General features: G+C 49.6%; 1 protein-coding gene across 1 annotated transcript in view; it reads left to right on the top strand.

Moving 5' to 3' along the window:
* Positions 1–309: 309 nt before the first annotated feature.
* Positions 310–21,717, top strand: part of Apcdd1l (APC down-regulated 1 like) — a 47,349-nt gene continuing 25,941 nt past the window's right edge. Inside the window, exon 1 of the mRNA XM_020170044.2 lies at positions 310–980. Within this exon, the coding sequence (XP_020025633.1) occupies positions 932–980 (49 nt within the window). The 5' untranslated portion in view covers positions 310–931. The remainder of the gene's footprint in view (positions 981–21,717) is intronic.

Below are 21,717 nucleotides of genomic sequence, written 5' to 3'. Positions count from 1 at the left end.
TGACTCCTCCTTCATTCATAAACCTCACAACTTGCTTGGTTCTCCTTTCCAGGTGCGCACATACCTTTCTTCAAGCCTTGCTTGCCAAGCAGGATACCACCCAGGAGGCCCAATGCTGGGTCCAATGTGTGGGCACCATGTCTGTCCGCCTCACAGCTGCCTTATCTCTGAGCTGCGGCCCTAAACTGACTCACTCAGATGAGGATTGTGGGGTGGCAGCAGGAGGAGGAGTTGGGAGTTGGGGTGGGGGAGGAAACCCGCCCTAGCCGGCTCCACACTTGGCCTAGACCGCTTTGGAGCTGGGGACAAGCTAATTACAGAGAGCGGCTGCTGGCGGCTGCGGCGGGACGCCTGGGTTGGCCACTTTCACTGCGCTCCTTTGCTTCTGGGCTCCACGTTGACGTGACTTTTGCAAGAGTATCTGAAAGGCCAGAATAGCAACTTCTGGGGTCCCAGGTCGGCTGGTGGGGCTTAGGGGGGCGTCCCCCTCCCCCTTGCCCTTTCAGAAAACCTCCTGGCTAGAGGTGCGCTTTAGCGCGCGAGGAGCGCACCGCTCTGGCTTGTCGGAGACAAGGTTGGGGAGGCCTCCTGGTGCACTGAGAAGACTTTGGGGGAGGCGAGGGCCGGGGACAGTAGGGAGGTCGTGGGGGGGTCCGAACTGCAGGAGTTGCGGCTCCAGAGGGCTGTGCGCTCTGCCCGGGTGAGCGCGCCACGCCGGGCTGTCTCCACCTCTTCTGGCAAGTTGGACCTATGAGTGCGCAGCTCGACTTACAGCTACCCACAGCCCGGGAGGGCGAGCGCTGGTGAGCGCCGAGGGGCGCAGGACCCTCGCGACTTCTTCGCGGGACACAGACCGGCGGCAGCGTCCCAGTTCCCAGAGCCCGCGCCTCCTTTCTGTGCAGTCCCAGGCCGTCCTGCCGGCCCCGACGGGATGCCCGCAGCCATGCTCCCCTTCGCTTTCATCCTGGTGCTTTTGGGAGGTAGGTGCTACCCTCCGCACACCAGCTCCCCGCCTGGGGTCTGAAGGGAGGGAGCTTGCTGTCCTCGCAGCGCCCTTGAGGACTCTACACTGGGCCTTTGTACCAGGTCAGGGATGCTGTGTCGCACAGGCCCCTCTCCAGCCTCACCTGGTGGGTACCTGTGACGTCTTCAGCATCCTGGCCTCCAAGTGCTCAGAGCAACTCCTTGAGTAGACCCAAGAGATGCTGGGGGTCAAAAATGCAGGAGTAAGCCAGACCCGCTGAGTCTGAGAGGAACAGACGCCAGGTTACTCAGACTCTGGGTTGGTCTTGCTGGCTGAGTCCTGGGCCTGTGGGTGCTTAGGACTGTGTTCTGCATCAAGACTGGGGACAAGGTAGGGAAGGGCCCAAGGCCCTTAGCCCAGATTGCTGCCCAGCAGGCCTGACAGCGGGGGCCCAAGAGGAGACAGTGCCCTCTCCAGGATGAATGGCCTCCTGATGGCTTAAGCAGGTGCTCCCTACTAACGCCAACTGATCACAATGCCAGTATGAGGGCGCGGTGACCATTGGCAAAGATGACAATAATAGTCATAGTCACTGAAGTGTGACCAACTCAGGGCCCATCCCAAGCACCATCACAAGGTGAAGGGCTAAGAATTCTGGTCCTGGTCAGACCATCTGGCCCAGAGCCTCATATAGGCTTTTGTGCACGTCCATCAGCTCTCTTGGCCTCAACATTCTCATCTGTCAGACGGGCTTACCAAACTCTGCTCTGTGTGGGATGACTGTGAAGCTTACAGAGCCCTTTGCCTGCTGCCTGGAACCATCTGGCACAGAACAAGTGTCCAGTGCTGTGAGGTCCTGCAGTAGGACGTGATGCCCATGTCCATGGGTGTTCTGAAGTCCATTCCTAGGCAGGCCTGGGCACCAAAGTGCTTCAGCACAGCCTTTTTTTCCACCCCCAAATTACTATGCAATATGTTTTGAAAAGAGATGCAGGGACATGCAGGGAGGGGTGTGCTTGAAGTTTGAAGAGTTACAGATGTGTGTGCAACAACACACATCGTCAGGGGTGCTTTCTTTGCCATGCCAGAAGTGAGAGGTCACATTGCTAGACCGCCCCAGAGTGCCCACCTTTGCAAAAATAGGCTCAGATGGCCCTGTTGGCTGAATGGTGCATGGAAGAGGCATTCAGGGGCAGCCAAGGGAAGAGCCTATGCCAGTTTGTTGAGATGGAGAGGGTGAGAACTTGTATACCTGCCCCTGCTCCTCCAGCTCCCCCAGGCGCGTCCATCCAGTGGGACTGGAGCAGGCCAGAGCAGCGGGACATTTTCCCCCTGAAGCCTGCAGTCTCGGTCACAGCACAGGGCTGTTGTCTTTGGCAGGCCCCAAGCTTCTTGTCATGCCAATGAAATCACTGAAGTTTAGCGTGGAGGCTTGCCTTTGGAGAGTCTTGCTGCTTCACTCCTTGGTGACCTTTCGTGACAATCAGACCGAAGCCAAGAGTACCTAGCGAGGCTGATGCAGGCGGGGAACCACTCCAGACCCCAGTGGACCTCAGTTTGATCCCCAAGGCTAAGCAAGGCTGCAGTTCTGCTTCCCTTGAGCTGCCTTTGTAGCCCCCAGTTCAAAGTTGGGCACCATGTTCTACTGGATAATTTGTTCAAAAGCCATTTTCATCACTGGCTTCATTACCAGACCGTGTGATCCTTTCTTTAGTGAAAGGAAACAGAACCCAGTTAATCCTTCAGCTACTTACATAATTTAAGGATCTGAGCTGAGGCATGTCTGAACTTCATCTCCAGGTTTCAGGAACTTTGGGTAGAATGGCACACCAACTGCCCCGCTGAGGAAACTCAGATTCAGTGCACCATGCACACATGTGTACACACGCACACACACAGGCACGCACAGGCCAGGTTTCTTAACCTCAGCACTACTGACATTCGGAGCAAATTTCTTTGATGGGGAAGGTGCTGTCCTGTGCAAGGTGGGCTGTCAGCAGCATCACTGGTCCCTACCTGCCAGGCGCCTGTGGCACCCCCTCTGAGTCATGATAACCTAAATCGTCTCCAGACATTGCCTTTGTCCCTTGGAGGGCAAAATTGGCCTCAGTGAAGAACCACTGGTCTGGATAGATCAACCCCAACGGGTAACTTTCCACAGGAAGCTTTGTCCAAATCACCCGGGTTGGATGGATTTTGTTATTCTGGCTCTGAACAATCAGGAAATCAAGCACACAGTGGGGGCCCAAGAAAAACAACTGCAGCCTAGGTGGTTTCTGATCAGGACGTTGATTCTTCCCGCTTGTTCTCCCTCAGTCTGTATTTGAAAATGTCCTCACCGAGGACAACAGGAGCGAGGCTGTGGTACGTGCTGCAGTGAGCCTCCCCCAAACCCGGAATGCCAGATGTGTCCCTGGCCAGTTTGCCAGCTGCCAGCGTTGGATCCCTCCACAGCAATTTCTGGCTTTTAAAAATCTCCTTATTCAACAATTTATGCTTGAGGGGGAAAATGAGAAACCACGGCTTTTTTTTTTTTTTTTTTCACCTTGGATTTTTTTTTTTTTCTAATTTTGGTCCTGTTTTTATCTCTAACAATATACTTTGTGGTGGCAAATTATCATTTAGAAGAGATTTTTAACTAGAACAACATCACAGGCCAGCCCATAATAAATTAGTTGTGGATGTGGAGCTCTGTTTAAAACCCCAGAATAAAAATGGGAAGAAAAGTAATTTAAATACACTTGCCCCCAAAATCAAATGTGAATAGAGATCAATAATTGTATTGCTTATTTAAAACAAAGAAAATTATCAACAGAAACTTCATTTTGCACTTGGCAAGTCCCGGGCCAATCATCCTGAGACCAGTTGTTTCACTTATCTTCTGACCCAGGCTATAAACTTGAAAGTCAAAATAACCAGCTCCATCAACTCTAGCAGCTTCCCTGACTTCAAACCTTGTGGGTAGCAAGGCAGTTAGACACTCCTTGTGAAGAAACATTCATGCAACGTATTGGAAATTAAGTGTGCTAATGAAAGCTTTAAGCCCCTGATAAACCTTCCAAGATAACAGTGGTTCACTGCCAAAGTCAGTCTGGAAAATGAAGATCAATAGCGCGACTCAAAGGGGAGGGAGGTTGTTAAAACCAGCTTGAGCTGGAGGGCAGCGAAGCCAAGCTGAGGGACTCTGGGGAAGGAACTAAATTTTAAAGTTGGTGCAAGGGGTGGTTATGAGTTTGGCGGGGGTTTTGATGGCCTCATTCCTTACATGACAATAGCTTTCAGGAGCCTTTTTTGCAAAGTCAACCACCCTGCCCCCCCCACACCTTCCTTGAGTTTTCAGATTCTTTCCAAAAGACCCTTAAACTGGAAAAATATGACACCCAGAAAATGAGATACACAGCAAAAAAGGTGAGAGTGAGGTGTCTCATGACACTCAGAGGCTATCAGACCTCCTGCTAGAGGGGCAACCCGTGGTCCAGGGGGCACTGGGACGGCTGATGAAGGCAGGACTCATGCCCAACACATGCTTGTGGTCAGCTGGGCACGGCTGACTCACACGCTGTGTGCTGCAGTGCTTGAGAGCGCGTCTTTGAAAATAGACCTGTGCTCCACTCTGGCTTTGTTACCTTCCTATCTGTCACCTGGACCTATCTGTTCAGCCTCCCTGGGCCTAGGTTTCCATCAGTGAGTTGGGGACTTGGTGACTGTAGCCTCAGGGTGCTAGAAGGATCAAAGAGGTTGACCACAGTGGTTGAACTCAACACTTGTGCTGTGCTGCCGAATGGTCCCTGCACTGAGCTCCCCAGAACCAGAGAACAAGGAGGTGGGCCTGCTACTTACTGAGAAGTCTGAACTGACCCAACACACACACACACCCTTTCCCCCACACTCTGCCTTGTCATTCTGCATGGTACTCACTCCTCTCTACCCATCACAGTTTATAGTCACCCACTTCTCTCTTCTCCATCTGTCCCTCCCTAGGACACACACAGAAAGGCTGGGGTTTGGCTAGTTTTATCAACACTTCTTTCCCCAGTGCCTAGAACAGTGCCTGACAAATAGTAGATACTCACTAAATGCTCATGGCTTCCACATACAGCCAACTGCATGAGGTGGGCAGCACAAGGAACAGCTGAGCTGAAGAGTCCCCATGACTCTCCTCTGCTTGCTTTCCATCTGGTCCCCAACATGCTGGGGACCCTGAGCCACTCCTCCAAGCTCAGGAGGGTGGCGGGAGTCATGACGTGACTGAAGCCACCTCCTGTAGGTTGGTGCCCTGGCTCCTTTTGTGCCTTCTCTTCTCCCCACCAACTAATCAAAGGTGTTGGTTGCTGCAGAGGCATTTTGAGATCTAAAAGGCTTGCCTGCAGTCAAGACGCAGCACCTGAGAAAGGCCGTGAACCCTGGAGCTCAGTGTCATCCAGAGCCACATTCACCCACATCCTCTGCTCCTCTTGCTTCCTGTGCTTCTGATGCCCGTGACCCTCATCTCTACACGTTTCACAGACAAGCTCTCCTTCTCCTCAGGGGCCTAACAGCTACCAGCTGGAACCCCAAAGCACCAACACAGCACAGTCACATGTACACCTGTCACTCTGTCCCTCAAGCCACAGTCCTTTCCACAGGCACATGTTGTTCCTTCTGTGAGATCGCCTTCCCTGCCTCAGCCTTGTCATCGCCTGTAGACTTGGGTGTCGACTCCAAGCTGTAGAGCTGCTGTGTGTTAATTCTTCTCCTCATCTTCCTTCCACATGGGTTGCTGCAGCTGGCCCCCACAGAAGGCCTGTGATGGTAGCCATCTCCTCACTACATCCTAACCTGCCCTCCAGCATCATTCTTTACAAATCTTGCTATTGCGTTGTCTGACTGTCTTGAGTTGCACTCCAGTCATTATGAGCAGGAAGAGTACCTGTCTGTATTTTTATGGGCCCCTGCGTGCTTTGCCGACGAACCACCTGGTCATAGCTTTGCCTGTCTTTATACTGAACTTGAACAGAACCTCATTCTTGTTGATTTGTGAGTGCTCTTTGTGTGCAGACAAATAGCTGTGTCCTCTGTGTGCTGCACCGTCCCCAGCTCCCCACTTGTTCACCCAAGTGTCCCCAAAAAGAACTACTCGTCTTTTTCCTTGGCATGACCCGCCGTTGAGACGTCTGCAGCCTTGCGTGGGCCATTAGCAGATGTGCTGTGTCGCCAGAGGGGAGAGCAGGATGACCGGATCCTCCACATAAATGCCTGCTTCTGGGAGGTGGAGGGGACTTTCCTTGGAGAACGAAAGACAGCTGCAGCGCAGGGCTGAGTGCATTCTGCAGACACTGTGTCATAAGAGAGGGAAGAGCCCCGCACTCAGGCCATGCAGCCACCAAGCCCAGTGGTCCAGAAGTGAGGGCCACTGAGTGTCGTGCCTAAGCTGCCCCATTCCTGTGAAAGTTTAGCTCAAGTCTGTGCAAGGCCCATATCCTGCACCTGTTTTCAAGAACTACGGCTTAAGGGAAAGGTCACACACCACAGCCACCAGCTCCCAGGCATCTGGGCTGACTGTTTATATAACATGGCTTAAAAGGAAGATTGAGGTGGGAGATCACAGACAAGCTAACAAGGCCGTTTTTAAAATTCCCAATTAAATGTTAATCTGAGAGCTGTTGAAGAGAGAAAAATCCTAATTGTCTCTCTGCAAAAACTACCAAATAGATGCTCAGGAATTCAACTGCTCCAGTTCAAATTCTGGCTCTCCCAACTCAATTCCTTTGTGCCTCAGTTTCCTCCTTTGCAAAATAATAGCTACCTATGCCATAAGGATGCAAGACTGTCCATGTGAAAGCTTAGCGCAGGGCCAGGCACAGTGAAAAGATCCATAGATGTCACTTGCATCATTTGTGAAGGTGACAGAAAGCTGTCTTGTGGGCTACAATATTGGGACCAGGCTGTGCTGACTCTTTGGCATAGCTGCAAGGTATTCTGGGACATCAGGTGCATGGCTGAGGAGGAAGGGACAGAGATGGCACCAGACTGATCCCAGGGAGATGAGATATGGAATAGGAGAAGGAAGTTATAAGCCCAAGTACCTGCTTCCAAAGACATGGAAGCCTCAGGTTGCCTGAGACACATCCAAAGGGTCCCCTCGTAGGAGGGTGGCAGCAGGGGTTTCTGGGAAGTGGGGGTTGGAGAAGTCACATGATCATCCAACAGTTGAGAGTTAGTGGGACAGGGTCAAGCCATACTCAGGGGAACAGGCAGGCCAAGAGACCACAACTAAACAACCAAGAACAGGCAATGACACAAATAAATTTTGAGGGAATTATACATGCACCATACAGATATGTATAACCTCTAAAACTACAGAATGATATAGAAATACATTTGTGAATTATGATAAACTAGAGCAGGAAGCACAGGAGAGTGTGTTTGATCCCCTCTATGTTTTTATTAAAAAAACACCAGAAGAAAGATATAAAATAAATGGTTGTCTCTGGGATTATGGATGATTTTTCAATGTTTGGGCTTTTTTTTTTCCCTGTAGGGTTGGGAAAGTAGACCGGGTGTGCAATCTCTCAGGTTTGCTGGGACTCAGCAGGAGAGGCTGGTTACAGACACGATGGGGCCTAGGGTTAGAGAAGTAAAACCCACTGGGAAGGCCTTGTTCTCAGAAGTGAGATGGCGCACATTCTGGGAGTCCTAGGCAGGAAGGATACCCTTAGACAGGTAATTCTGGAGGTTCATGTGGGAGGAGGTGGTCCAGAAATTTAGACAGGATCCTTTGTCCTTCCTGTGGTGATGACATGATTGTCAAAGATGTCCTGTACCCAGGCTAGTGGACAGGGCTTTAGCACAGGGGGATGGGGTCTTGGTAGGGTGCCTGGGCCCCACTCTAGATGTGACTAGATCACTGTCTGCAGTGTCTAACCTCCACCAGCTCTGATGGCTGTCCTTCATAATCATTGATTCAGGTGCTGCTGTCTTTGACCTTTGACACCTGAGGAAGTGGACACCCTAGTCTGGGGTGCTGTGAAGGGACAGAAGCCTGGGAAGGCAGCAGCCTGGTGGGCTCTTGATCATTCAGGAGCCCCCAGAGCTTATGAGACCTTGTATCCCCTAAACCCAGAACTCACTGTGCCCTGGCAGTCCTGAGGCACTAAGAGTCTCTCTGCATGGTTAGCCCAATTGCCCACTACAGAGAAGGACCAGGAAAGGTGGGGTCCTTCACCAAAGCCAAGAAGCCACTATGCTGCGTTTTGGTCCCATTAGCCCTGAGAAATTCCTGCTCCCACCCCAGCCCCCATCTCATGTCCCATTCAACTTAAGACGAAACTGCAGCAGACAGGGATGGGTTTGCCTACCTTGGCTCCAATCCCAATTACTTAGCTGCAGAAAAATTCCCTCATGGACTCCAGTCCTGCTGTGCCTCGCCTGCTCCAGAGCTGGGCCAACAGTACAACTGCTCCAGCACCCCGAATCTTGAGAGCAAGGAGCAGAAACTAAACACATTCCCTCCCCCAGGGGGTCCTGGGAAACTGTGGGGTTCCCTCCATCTGGATCCAAGTGCATCCCTTAGCCCAGTGAGCCCATGCCCCTCCCAGGACTCCCTTTCAGCCTGAGGAAGGCACAGGTGGCCTCTGTTGGTTGTGAGCAAAGCAGCTAATCAATATGCCGTCAATATCCATTGGTGACCATGTCCCAAGTAGTGAGCTAAATACAGTACAAGCCATCAGCCCCCATGGTTAGCGGTCCCCAGAGCTTGGAGAGCATTAAAAAGACGTGCGCTGCCCGCCCTGCGTGTCAATATCAAATTGTACAGCACAGGGAGAAGGAAGCAACAGCTCACATCCAACCCCTCTCTTTCCCAAAAGTCTGCAGCAGTTCAGAGCAAGACATGAGTGTGTTTAGCTTGGAAACACGGTGACCACGGTGAAAAGAAATTACTTGTTCTTTGAAATGCACAATTAGAGTTGTCTTAACATGTGTTTTTGGTGGTTGGGTGTGGTTTCTAGATACTTTGAAACTTAAGTCTACTGTTTGGTCTGTCAGCATTAACCAAAGGCTGGTGGGCTCTGATTTCCTTTATAGCAAGCAGCCCACGGTTTCTGAGATAGAAACCAAATTGCCAGAGAGTTAGAGGCCTGGCTCTCACCAGGAGCACCGTGGGATTTGTGCCTCCTGCAGTCCCACCTCTCATTTGCATTTGCATCTCCTAGCAGGGAGTTAATTTCAGGAAATCACTGCAATCTCAGGAAAGGTAAACTGCACGATTGAGTGACTGAAAGTCAGTCACCTGGAGGCTTCAGGGTCTCTGCGCAGACATGGGAGAGTGGGAGTGTGGCTCAGTGGTACACTTGCCCAGAATGCATAAGGCCCTGGGTCCATCCCCAGCGCCTCAATAGTTACAGGGATGGGGAAGTTCAAAGGCATGTGTTTTTGTTTTTGTCATCTAAGTGCCAGCTCTACTTAAAAATATATTAAGGGGGCTGGGGTATGGGAGGGCCCTGAGTTCAAAACCCCATTCTGTGAAATATATAGAAAATATGAAGGTTTTTTTTTTTTTCTCTAAATTTTGGTGTGAGGTGGAAGTGCCTGATCCATGCTAGGCACACACACACAAATATTTATTTTCTTTTGTTGGAAGAATTCATGAACCTGAGCCAAGGAAGGGGAGAAAGGTTGTGAATGTGAATGAAGAGGACCCAAGGAGAGGAGGCTGAGAACCGGAAGAGAGCAAGAGAGAGGAAGGGCCTCATGCTGGGGGCTCCTCAAGTCCCATGGTTATGCCCACTGTCTTGGTGATGGACAGAGTACAGAGAGTGACATCACCCTGTCACCCACAAGCATGAGCACATATGTCCCCAAGATTTGGGAGGGACAATAAAGTGAAGGAAATAGGAACCCACTAAAAGGGAGCTGCAGCCTCTTCCAGGGCGACTCTGGTTGAGCTCGTCTGGGAATTTTCTCTAGCAATCCTTGGGGTTAAGGAAAGTGGGTCTGTTGATCTTCATAAAACCAAATCGCAGCTGTGAGGAGGCAACAGGACAAAAGACAGAGAACCCAGAGGGTAAGGGTTATGTCCCCCAAAACAGACACCGTCCTGGGCATGATCAGTCAAAAGGAGAGATGAGGGATAATGCTTGCTGACTCCCAGTGTCCCCTGCCCCTCCTCTCTCAGCCTTCTAGGAGCCAGGCCTTAGGTAAAGCATTTGCCGGCCTCCCTTGCAGCTCGTGTAGCTAGTGGCATGGCTAATTGGAGGGACACATATGCCCTGCCAACCCTTCCCCTGAGGGAAAGGCAAACACACTCAGTGTCCAACTGCACTGTGTAGACGGTGGCGCTTGCTAGAGGGACAAGCATTGCATGAGCTCCAAGGACCACAGGCTATTGCACAAGGAAGGAGGGGCATGTTCCAGAAGCATCCCTGGCTTAGGACCTGCAACTGGGGAGGTCAGCATGCAGACAGAGAGCAGGGCTGCAGGATAGGGCTTGGGATCCAATAGAATTCAGTGGCCAGTTGAGACAGACCCCCTCCCATTTCCTCCTTAGCCCAGCCAGCCCCTCCACTTCCTCATCCCAGCCACGCGTGACCCCATCAGCTTCCTCCTCGATCTGCCCTGCAGCCCACAGCGTTTCTTTTTACACAAGGGCGATTTAGGAAAACCGCAGGTATGAACAAAATCTTCTTTTCCTTCTTGAAGAAATATCCTTGTTAATCAGGAAATGCGACACCTGATCCCGAAGTCAAGCATCCTTCACTGGGTTCCCAGAGGCCACAGGGATTGATTTTGGAGGCACCGAGTCAGCAGAACCGTAAGCAGCCCCCACTGCAGCTCTGATGATAATGCTGCTCCCTAAACAAATTTCATCACTGAGTGAGCTGCGTTGGAAGCTAGCTTACACTGTTTTTGCTTGGCTGACCTTGTACACTATTGAATTGGAAAATGTGGTTTGTATTGTAAGGCCTCTTAATAATGTATTTTTTTTTTAAACAAGGGACTTATCCATTGCAAATGAGACACAGGACACCGTAGTTAGCACAAAGAATGCCTCAGTCTGTTTTGAAATGCAATTTTCATTAGCTAGAATTTTCACCGTAACAGAAATTTAAATTTTATTTTAAAAACTGCCTGCCACCTCCCACCGCCCTCCACACGTGTTTATGCAAATTCCCTCATAGAAAAAGATCTGGGAAGAAACTCAAAGTGACAACATTGTGGTTGTTGGGAGAGAATGGTTGAGGAGCATGGAAACACATTGTTCTTCCCTGAATCGGGCTATTTTTTAATGTGAGGATTGTTGCTTAATGATGGGGACCCATTCTGAGGCAATTTCATTGTTATGCAAACATCATAGAGTGTGCGTATGCAAACTAAGACAGCTGTGACTTCATTTTGCAATCTAGTCTTATGGGACCACCATGGTATATGTGACCCATTGATGACCAAAGATGTAATGTGCCGTGTGACCGTGTTAAGGGAGGCTGCTGCGTGTGAGCAAATTGTGTCCCCCTCCCCAAACTCACACCTTGAAATACTAACCCCCAGGACGTCAGCATGTGACTTACTCAGAGATGGGGTCTCTACACAGGTAATCGAGTTAGAATGAGTCATATGAGGGGCCTTAATCCAAAGTGAACAAAGTTCTCACGAAAAGGGGACATTTGGACACAGACTTGCAGAGAAGAAAGCCAATGTGAAGCAATGAGGATTGCCATCTACCAGCCACAAGGAAGTCCTAGAACTCAAGCCAGGCATGGTGGCATACATCTGTGGTCCCAGCGATTCAGGAGGCAGAGGTAGGAGGATCACAGGCTCCAGATAACCTGGCAAAGTTACCTCAAGACCCTCACTGAAACACAAACCAAAAGCAAAGGACTGGGAGCACTAGCTCAAATGGTAGAGCACATGCCTAGCAAGCTCAAGGTCCTGAGTTCAATCCCCACTACCGCCCTCCCCCCTCCCCACCACCACCACACACACACACACACACACACACACACACACACACGAAGAGTCCTGGAACTCAAAGCCCTTGCAATGAACCAGCCAGTGGTACCTTGATCTCACTTCTGTCCTTCAGATCCATGAGATAAGAAATTTCTGTTCGTTGAGCTGCCCATCAGTGGGGGCAGGGTATGGATGTCACTTCCCTGAGTCTTCCTAGTGACCCCTGTCCCCACCTGCAGGTGATTCCAGGGCAGGGTATGGGATCTCCCTAGAAAACCCCAGAGAGCCTGCTCCCCAGCTGAATCTGAGGTTCCAGCCTGGTTCCAGCTTTCCCCCACAACACCCCCACCTTGTCCTGGGTGGCTCCAGGCACCTCAAACTCACCCTACCGTAGTGGCCAACTCCCCTCCACCTCTGAGACTGCTCTGCTCTGAACTCCCCAGACCCTGACTCCAGAGGCCTTTGCTTCCTGGCTGCTGCCCCTGGACTCTACTTGTCCCAGCTGTCCCCTGCATAGTTTCTCTCCCCAGAGGGGCCCCAGGGACTGGAATAGCACTGTCAGTTCACACATTCTTCTTTTAAAATAAATTTTTATTAGCGTGTATTCATTATGGGAGGGGGGATTCATAGTGACAATTCCAATTTAGACTTATATTGTACATGTTACAGTGCTCCATTGTCTCCCCCCTCAGCCCCCTCCCCATCCCACTTAAAGCAATTGCAAGAGATTTCTCAGTTCTAGTCTATATAGGTTTATGAACTCCATCTGCCATATCCCATCACCTGAATCTCCTTCCTTCACCCTCCCCCTCCCACTAGGACCCCTCCTCCCCATGTACCTATTTTACAGTCCTGTCTTTTGTTATTAATATTTAAGTTGATGTTCACAGGGGTGTCTCAATGTATCCCACTGTGGGTGTGCTTTACTTTGGTCTGTCCAACTCCTTCCATTTCTCTCCCTCACCCCTTTACCTCCCACCCTCCATTTTTCAGCAGCGTTCAATACACATGCTTACGTCCTCTACCTTCATATCTTATGGTGAGGATATTACTGACGTCCTGTCACTCTCTTTTTCCTTTCCCTCTTTCCCTGAGTTCTGTAGAGTATTCCACTGTTACAAACGTGTTCTGTATCTGAGTTTGTATATGATCGTGCTTGTTTTTGTTACATGTTTATCTTTGGATCTATCTTCCACATATGAGAGAAAACACATGGCCTGTGTCTTTCTGAGCCTGGCTCACTGTCCAGACATTCTAATACACACACGCAATTTGCATAGTGGTCTTTGTCTTCTGCATAGTGTGGGTAACTGGTGCTATATTTTCACTTAAGAGCAGACCTCAGGCTCCTTCTATGGTGCCAGGCCCAGGCCTCTTCTACCCTTGTCTGATCTCAGGAGCCTCCCAGGGATTTCCTGCCTCCCTCCACCACCCAGCTCTGTGATTCCTCACTGCATCTGCTTCATTGTCCCCAAATAAAGTCCACACTGCCTGCAGACACCAGGGCTCGGCTTGCAACCTTCCTTGCCGACTTGTCTCTCGCTACTCTGTCCTGTGAGGTTGGCTCTCCCCAGGGCCTTTCCATCTGCTATTCCCCTGTCCCACCAGACCTACCTCAGGACCCCCAGGCTACTTTCACCTGTCACTGCCCCATGTCGGTTCCTGGAGCTCCCAACCCTACATCGCTCCCTTGCCAGTTTTGCTCAGAGGAACTGTGTTGGGCTTTGTTGCTCTTATTTTCATCCACGTGATGTTGAACTGTCTCTCTCATCCTAGACCAGAGGGCAGGTGCTGGGCTGTCTCCCTCAGCCACATGCCTGCCCCTAGCATGGCACCTGCCAGTGACAGGGGCTGCTCTAGCATGTGACAAACATGAGTCCTCATGTTTGGCATGTGTCCTCATGGCACCCACCAGATAATGACCGTGACCTAGGGTCCTGTGACCCAGTGGGATGACAAACACCCATGGAGCCTCACTCACGACGCTTCTCTGTGTCTCTCCCACGCCTGCTCTGGAGCTCAGCACAGGTCACTGCTGAATAAAAGCAGTAATTGCATCTGCTAAAATTCCCTTTCAGGTGCTGAAAACAACCCGCACTCGTTAACCTCTGGGAGATGGGACTCGATAGAAATATCCCCCACCACTGTCACTCTCATAAAAATAACCACAAGAGCAAGCAAGGTCTCTTTGGTCCTGCAGTCTGCCACTGTTGCTTGGTCCTCACCTAGGCACTGGGGAAGAATTGCATGGTGCACCACCCAGGCAGAGGCTGGGGAGCAGGACGGCTGGCTGGAGAGGTGGGGTCAGGGCCAGAGTGATCCAGCTGTGACCTGGAGCTGAGGCCCATCTTTCCCTGTCAGGGAGGCCAGACACCTGCTCTGCTGGTGGTTCTGCCTGTGGCTGGGAACCTGGGGTATTGAGAACCTCAGGCACCAGGCATACACATTTCTCACTTGGGTTGTATGAGGAGCCTGCCAGGCTCACAGGAAACTGTGCACCTGCTCTACCCTTCCCCGTCAAGCCTCTGACCCTACTGTTCAGATGAAGAAACTGAGGCTCCAAAATGCAAGACACAGGCACCTTATCCAAAGTCACAAAGCTTGGAAGTGGCAGGGCCTGGTTACAACCTTGATTTGTCTGATTCACCTGAAGCTCCAGCCTTGGGGCAACACAGTCAAGGTCCCTGGCTTCAAGGATCCTTGGGCCAAGGGAGGATGGAGAATGCTGTGGGTGGGGTCCTGGGAGCCCAAGGCCTCAGCCAGTCCCCAGAGAGTAGCAAGGTTTCTGGGTGGATACTCATCTGTGTTCACAGTTAGGCTGGGCCACTGGGATACCAGGTTCTGCTCCATCTTTGCAGACTTCAGTCTGATGTCCCACTAGAAAGTCAATCACTCTGGCCCCAGCTCAGAAGGCCTCATACTGGTTGTGATGCTCCACCTTTGCTGTCTTGAAATCCTTGCACTCGAAATGAGGGGCCCCATAATGAGGTTCTCGCAGACCATGCAAAGTGGGTGCCCGTGACGTGGTGTAACTCTGGGAGGTTAAATGCTAGGCTTGGCAGATAGCAAGTGGAGTGGGACAAAGTTGGCTTTGGCCCCGCTGAGTTCACAGTCAACTGGAGGAGACCTGTGATGAGCTAGGACTCCAGTCCACACTAACAGTCACAGTCAGGAGGGCTGTGAATGGACACCCAGAGGGCAGCAGGCTCTAGGGGACACCAGAGGACCCTCCTTGAGACAAGATCATGGGGAAGGTCTCACTAAAGAAGTGACAGTCAGCCCGAGGATGAGAATGAACCAGAAGGTTCAGAAAGATCACCCTTGGTAGAGGGAACCATAAGTGCAAAGGCCCTGGGTGAGTCCAGCTGGGCATGATCAGAAAACTGACAGCAGTTCAAAGGTTCTCAGAGTGCAAGAGAACACGGGAAGAGATCATTCACAGGCCAGTGCCAGACTTTGTGGGACTCTGGAATAGGAAGACTCTTAAACAGAAGCCTGCTTGCCCAAAGTTACATCTTAATTATATAATATTTGATAACATAAAAATGCACTCTGAAATACAGCATAAAAGGATGTGGTGAGCATCTCGCCCCCAAAAACTCAGCCCTGCCGGGGTCATGTCCACACAGAGCTGTACTCCTAAATGGAGCCTTCCTCCCACCCTGGCCTTTCTGCAGGGCAGGGAGCAACCCACACAACAGGCCTTGGGCCATGCTTGTCCTTGAGTTGGGGAAGGTGATGGCTTGCTCTGCCTGCATTTCCGCGCTTGCTTTTGCCAACCGATGTTATGTGTCTGAGAGGAGCCATATTGGGTGCAGCCGCACCCACAGGTGGCTGTCTGTGCTTCCGCTTCAAATGCCCCTTTTGTTAGCAGTTTTTGCTGTCATGAGCGAGGCTGCTGAGAACCTTCCTGTGCCATCGCACGTCAGCAAGTTACGAAATCGGAGTTGTGTGCCATTAAGGAGCCATGAAATCCCATAAGCAGGTGCAGGTGGCTTCTTCAGAAATGGAAGAGAATACTTGCAGGAAGATGGCACCTGGCGGGAGTGTCCTCTTTCGCTCACACGCCTGGGTGTGCCCACACTAGAGTGCGTGCCGGCTGGTGACACAGAATGCACTTCCGACTGTGAGTCACACGAACTGTGTGCAGACTGCTGACCTCACACCGTACATTTCCACGAAGTTAATTTACAAAAGTTATTTTCCAAAGTAATTACTCCAATTTACCCTCCCACAGCAGGGAGCTCACTGATGCCCACCTACACTTGTTATTTGGGGAATTCATAAATTTTGCTGATCCAGTGAGCACAGAGTCTTCCCTCATTGGGTTTTAATTTGCATGGCCTCATCTTAATGAGCCCAGGACTCTCCTCCTTCTTTATTTACCTCTGGCCTCCTCTTCGCTGCAGCGCTGGCCCTTGTCCTGTGCCTGCTTCCTCCTGGATGCTTTGCTCTCCTGAGCACTCCCCATGCCCTGGGCATTCTTTTTTGGGGTGGGAGGAGGGTTTGAACTCAGGGCTTCGTGCTTGCAAAGCAGGCACTCTATCACCTGAGGCATGCTCCAGTCCATTTTGCCCTGGTTATTTTGGGATGGAGTCTCATGAACTAGTTCCCTGGGCTAGCCTCAAACCTCAATCCTCCCTATCTCAGCCTCCCAAGTAACTAGGATGATAGGTGTGAGACACTGGCACCCGACTCCTGTGTCTTCTCCATGCTTGCCTACTGTGTGCTGTCCACATCTTCTAGCTTGTGGCCTTTCTTCCCAATTTCTCATGTGTCTTATGAGTAACCCAAGTTCCTAATTGTCATGTGCCTTTCTACATGCCTGACCTCCACCATCTCGTGAAGTGTGTGCATTTTGTTGAAGAGATCCTGGGCTGTGTCGAGGTTGTAAGACCCTCTGTGCTGCCCCCAAAACCTTTAGCATTCTCCCTTTCAAATTGAAGTCTTTTATCCAGTGGGTATTGATTTGGAAAGGAATCTGACTTTTTTTCCTTTCCTTCCCTTCTTCCCTTCCCCTTCCTTTTTCCCTCCCTCCCATCTCCTTCTCTTCCTCCCTTCTTCCTTCTCTCTCTCTCTTTCTCTCTCTCTCCCTCTCTCCCTCCTTCCTTTCCTCCTTCTTTCCTTCTCTTTGTGGCTGACTTCTGTTTCTTTTCCACACGAGTAGCAGTTGTCCTGGCCCCACTCAGGGCCACCTCTCCCTCTCTTCCTCACTTCTTCCCCACTCAGCAGCGGCACACAGAGACTTAATGTCAGTCTCAGCTCTTACTCTATGCCTCTGGACAATTTTTTAAAATTTCTTTGTGGAACAATGTTACAATTACTCTAATTTCTAGTAGATCTTGATCAGCAATGCAATCTGTCCTGGATCTTATTATTTTATTACTGACACTTTTGTCTTTCTTTTTCGTTCCTATTTGTATGTGTGTGTTACTGGGGTTTGAACTCAGGACCTCACACTTGCTAGGCAGGTGCCATACCCCCAGCCCTTTTTGCTTTAGTTAGCTTTCAGATAGGGGCTTGCAGTTTTTACTTGGGTCAGCCTGACCAAGACACTTCTCCCTCTGCCTCCCAAGTAGCTAGGATTACAAGAGTGAGCCACCTCACCCACACCACCTTTGCTGTTCCATGCTTTATAACCACCTTTATAAAATTCTTAAAAAATAAAATAAAACAACCTTTTGAATTGTCAACTGGAATCCATCATATCTATGGATCGGTTTGTACAGAACAGACATCTTTAAGATTGCCTATCCATGAAGATAATCTCACCTCACTTATTTATGTCTTCTTTAATGTCTTTCAAAAAATTTTTATAGTCTTCTCCAAGTATATGCTGCATAGCTCCATGAAATACATTCGCAGGTGACCCCCCACCTTGGTTGCTCTCATGAAATGACTTCTTTTACCAGTTGTCATGCTAAACACTCATATTATTTCTAGTAGGTTGTCTGAAGATACGGAGATTTACATATCCTCTACACGTTGTGACCATTTATCCCTTTCCTAACCCTCTTTTTTTCTCTCATCGTACTGACAGGGCTTGTACTTCCACTGAAACGCTGAAGGTAATTGCCGTTCGTTCTGATGAGAACATCCTTGTCTTTTTCCAGATCTCAAAAGTTCTGTATTTCAGCACTAAGAAATAGCATTTGGGACAGGGATTTTTGATAATTGCTCTTCATCAGCATAAGGACATAGCAAACTATTTCTCTTTTGATAAGGGCTTTGATTGAGAATGGGTGTGGAATTTTAGCAAATGCTTTTTTTGTGCCTGTGAAAGGGTCTTTTAATCTGTGAACACGTAGCTTTTTCTAATGCTAGCCACATTCGCATTCTTGGGGTGGAGACAACACAGACATACTGCCCTGCTTTGTCATGTCTGGCTGTGTTCCCTGGCTAATATTCCCACAGCCACACATGGCCTCCTCCCCTCTCATATTCTCCTTAATTCCCCTTTGTCACCCTGTCCTGCAGTGACTTAGGTCTGTCTTCAGGAATGGGAACCCTGGCATTGAGCTGACGTGGATGGAAGGTTTATAAACACGGAATATATTTGGTCCTCTGCCATTCACCAGCCAGTCGGTCTCTTCCCCACCCCCTTCTCCACTGGCTCTTTTTTTTGTTTTGTTTTGCAGTACTGGAATTTGAATTCAGAGCCTCACATTTGCAAGGCATGCACTCCACCACTTGAGCCACTCCACCAGCTCTATTTTGGTGATGGGTATTTTTGAGATAAGGTCTCACAAACTATTTGCCCAGGCTGGCCTCAATGTGTGATCCTCCTGATCTCTCCCTCCAAATAGCTAGGATTATAGGTGTGAGGCACTGGTACCCAGCTTCCACTGGCTCTTTGCACTGACTTCTTCATATCACAGTGGCCCCTTTCTGTAACTTGGTAGACTGACCCAGGCATTCAGGAACCCCATTTAAGGAGTCATTACAAACCTCTTTGTAGGATCTACTGACATCACTCACACATGTGCTAGGTCCTGTTAGCTGAGACTGCTGCCTCCCCTCCATCAGGACCCCAAGGTGCCTAGGAGCTCATCTGTGGTTCTAGGCACCAGAACCATGGGTCAGGTCGGGAAAAACAGGTATGGAAGACACAGAACAAAGGCCAGCTATGGGAAACTGCAGCCTACCTCATGGCTTATAGGTGGGAGAAGAGGCTTTCCAAAACTGAGAGCAAGCCTAAAATTTTATGGCATCATAACAATGAACTGGAGTTTCCCAATTATCAATAACAAAAAATATTTTCAAGCTGGGCCTGGTGGTGGATGCTTGTAATCCCAGCACTCAGAAGATGGAGGCAGGCATCCAGTCTGTCTCATAGCACATCCTTGTCTCAAAAAAAAAATTCTTTTTTCATTCAACAAAGGAATAAAAAATGGCCCTTCTGTTGTCATAGAAAATAAAATGGCAAAGCCTTTGTCATGCAAGAGGCGATTAAAGACCATGTGATCCAGAAACACAGCGGGGAAACTTGCTATCAGGGCTTGAGCAGTGCATTAATGGAAACAGTGCTTTTCTTCTAGATTTTGTTATGTTTGTGGCATTTCTCGGCTGGGTGAGATCTCTAATCCGTTGTGACTTTTTCCCCCTTATTCTAACCACATATTTTGGACCAGGGTTGTGGCTGAGTGGTAGAGCACTTGCTGAATATGTAGCAGGTCTTGTGTTTGATCTGCAAAAGATAAATAAAAGTAAATGTTTACACTAAAGCCGATTTTGAGTTTTTGTATAAACTTACGTTCTTTTTTGGGAGAGGACCCCAAAGTGAATAACCTCCAGGCTCCACAGAACCTGCCCTTGGCCGTGGACCTCAGCACACACAGAGGCCGCTCCCCGCTTTTCTGTTCCCTGCAGGGTTTTGTGAAGTCGGTGACTCTGTTTCTTTAAAGTTTGGTAGAGCCCATCTATAAAAACCCCCTGGTCTGTTTTTTTCTTTTGGTTTTGGTTTTGGTTTTGTGGTATGTTTTTATGTTGAGGAGGTTATTTTAAGTTGCTAATCAGTTTCTTTAATAGTTACAGAACTATTCCAGATGGGTAAACATCCAGACACTGATCGTACACCGTTTTTTTTGTAAATCCTGCTGGATTTATGGTCCCCCCCCTTTTTCATTCCAGTCTTACTGATCATTCATTTCTGCCTCCTCTTCTGCCCCCTACGTGCTTCTCTCCTGGCTTCCTTTTTGCTCTGGTTTGTGAAGCCTGTCTGTCAGGAGCCAATTTGGACCTCCCTCCTCCTCTCCTCATAGTTTCTTTTCTATTTTATTCACATCTGCCTTTTCCTTAATGTCTTTGTACTTCTAATTTATTTTAACTTACTCTCCTTTCTTTTTTCTTTTTCTTGGTGGTGTGGTACTGGGGTTTGAGCTCAAGGCTTCTTGCTTGCTGGGCAGGCATTCCTCTAACTTCTTATGTTAGATCATTATTATCTTCTGTCATAGGCGCACTTCAAAGTCTTGCTTTTTTTTCCTTCTTTTTCAGAACTGGGGATTAAATTCAGGGACTCCAGCTTGCTTCACTAGTGCTGTACTGCGTGAGCCGCGCATGTCCCCAGTCCTTTTGTTTCTTGGATAGAGTCTCAAGCTTTTGTCTGGACCAGCCTCAGACCTCAATCCACCTACCTCTGCCTCCCAAGTAGCTGGGATTACAAGTGTGTTCCACCACACCACAGATTTTGTTGTGTACTATTTTTCTCTTCCTGCTTAGTTCTAAGACCTGCACTTTTTTCTTTTGATTTTGAGTTCTTCATTGATGCCTTTTGTCCTGAAAGTGTCTTAGTTTCCAAACACATAGAATTTTTTAAAAAATATCTTTATTGCTGGCTTTTAATTTAGTTGCATTGTGGTCAGACAGGTCGCCTGCATGACACCAACCCTCTGAACCCATTGACATTTACTGTATGGAGTTTCATGGAGTCCATCGTGTGAACATTGCACACTTTCAAATGTCTGACAGGACCGTGCCTTCTCTAACCATGGGACACAGAGAGTTTTGTGTGTCCCTAGACTTACACAACGCACACATGCATGACCACACACATGCGTGACCACACACACGTGTCCATACACGCACATGTCCACACGCACGCATGACCACACACGCATGACCACACACGCATGACCACACACGCATAACCACGCACATGACCACACATGCATGACCACACACTCATGACCACACACATGACCACACATGCATGACCACACACATGCGTGACCACACACACGTGTCCACACACGCACATGTCCACACGCACGCATGACCACACACGCATGACCACACACGCATGACCACACACGCATAACCACGCACATGACCACACATGCATGACCACACACTCATGACCACACACATGACCACACACGCATGTCCACACACATGTCCACACACATGTCCACACATGCATGACCACACACACACACCTGACCACACACGTACATGTCCACACACACACATGACCACACACACATGACCACACACACACATGTCCACACACACATGACCACACATGCATGACCACACACACACACACGACCACACACACACCTGACCACACACGTACATGTCCACACACACACATGACCACACACACACACGACCACACACACACATGACCACACACACACACACGACCACACACACACATGTCCACACACATGTGACCACACGCATGACCACACACGCATGACCACACACGCATAACCACGCACATGACCACACATGCATGACCACACACTCATGACCACACACATGACCACACATGCATGACCACACACACACACACGACCACACACACACATGACCACACACACACA

The sequence above is a fragment of the Castor canadensis genome, chromosome 5, assembly GCF_047511655.1.
Source record: "Castor canadensis chromosome 5, mCasCan1.hap1v2, whole genome shotgun sequence".
Lineage (NCBI taxonomy): Eukaryota > Metazoa > Chordata > Mammalia > Rodentia > Castoridae > Castor > Castor canadensis.
Note: the sequence above shows the minus strand (reverse complement) of the source record. Positions and strands in the feature narration are given on the sequence as shown.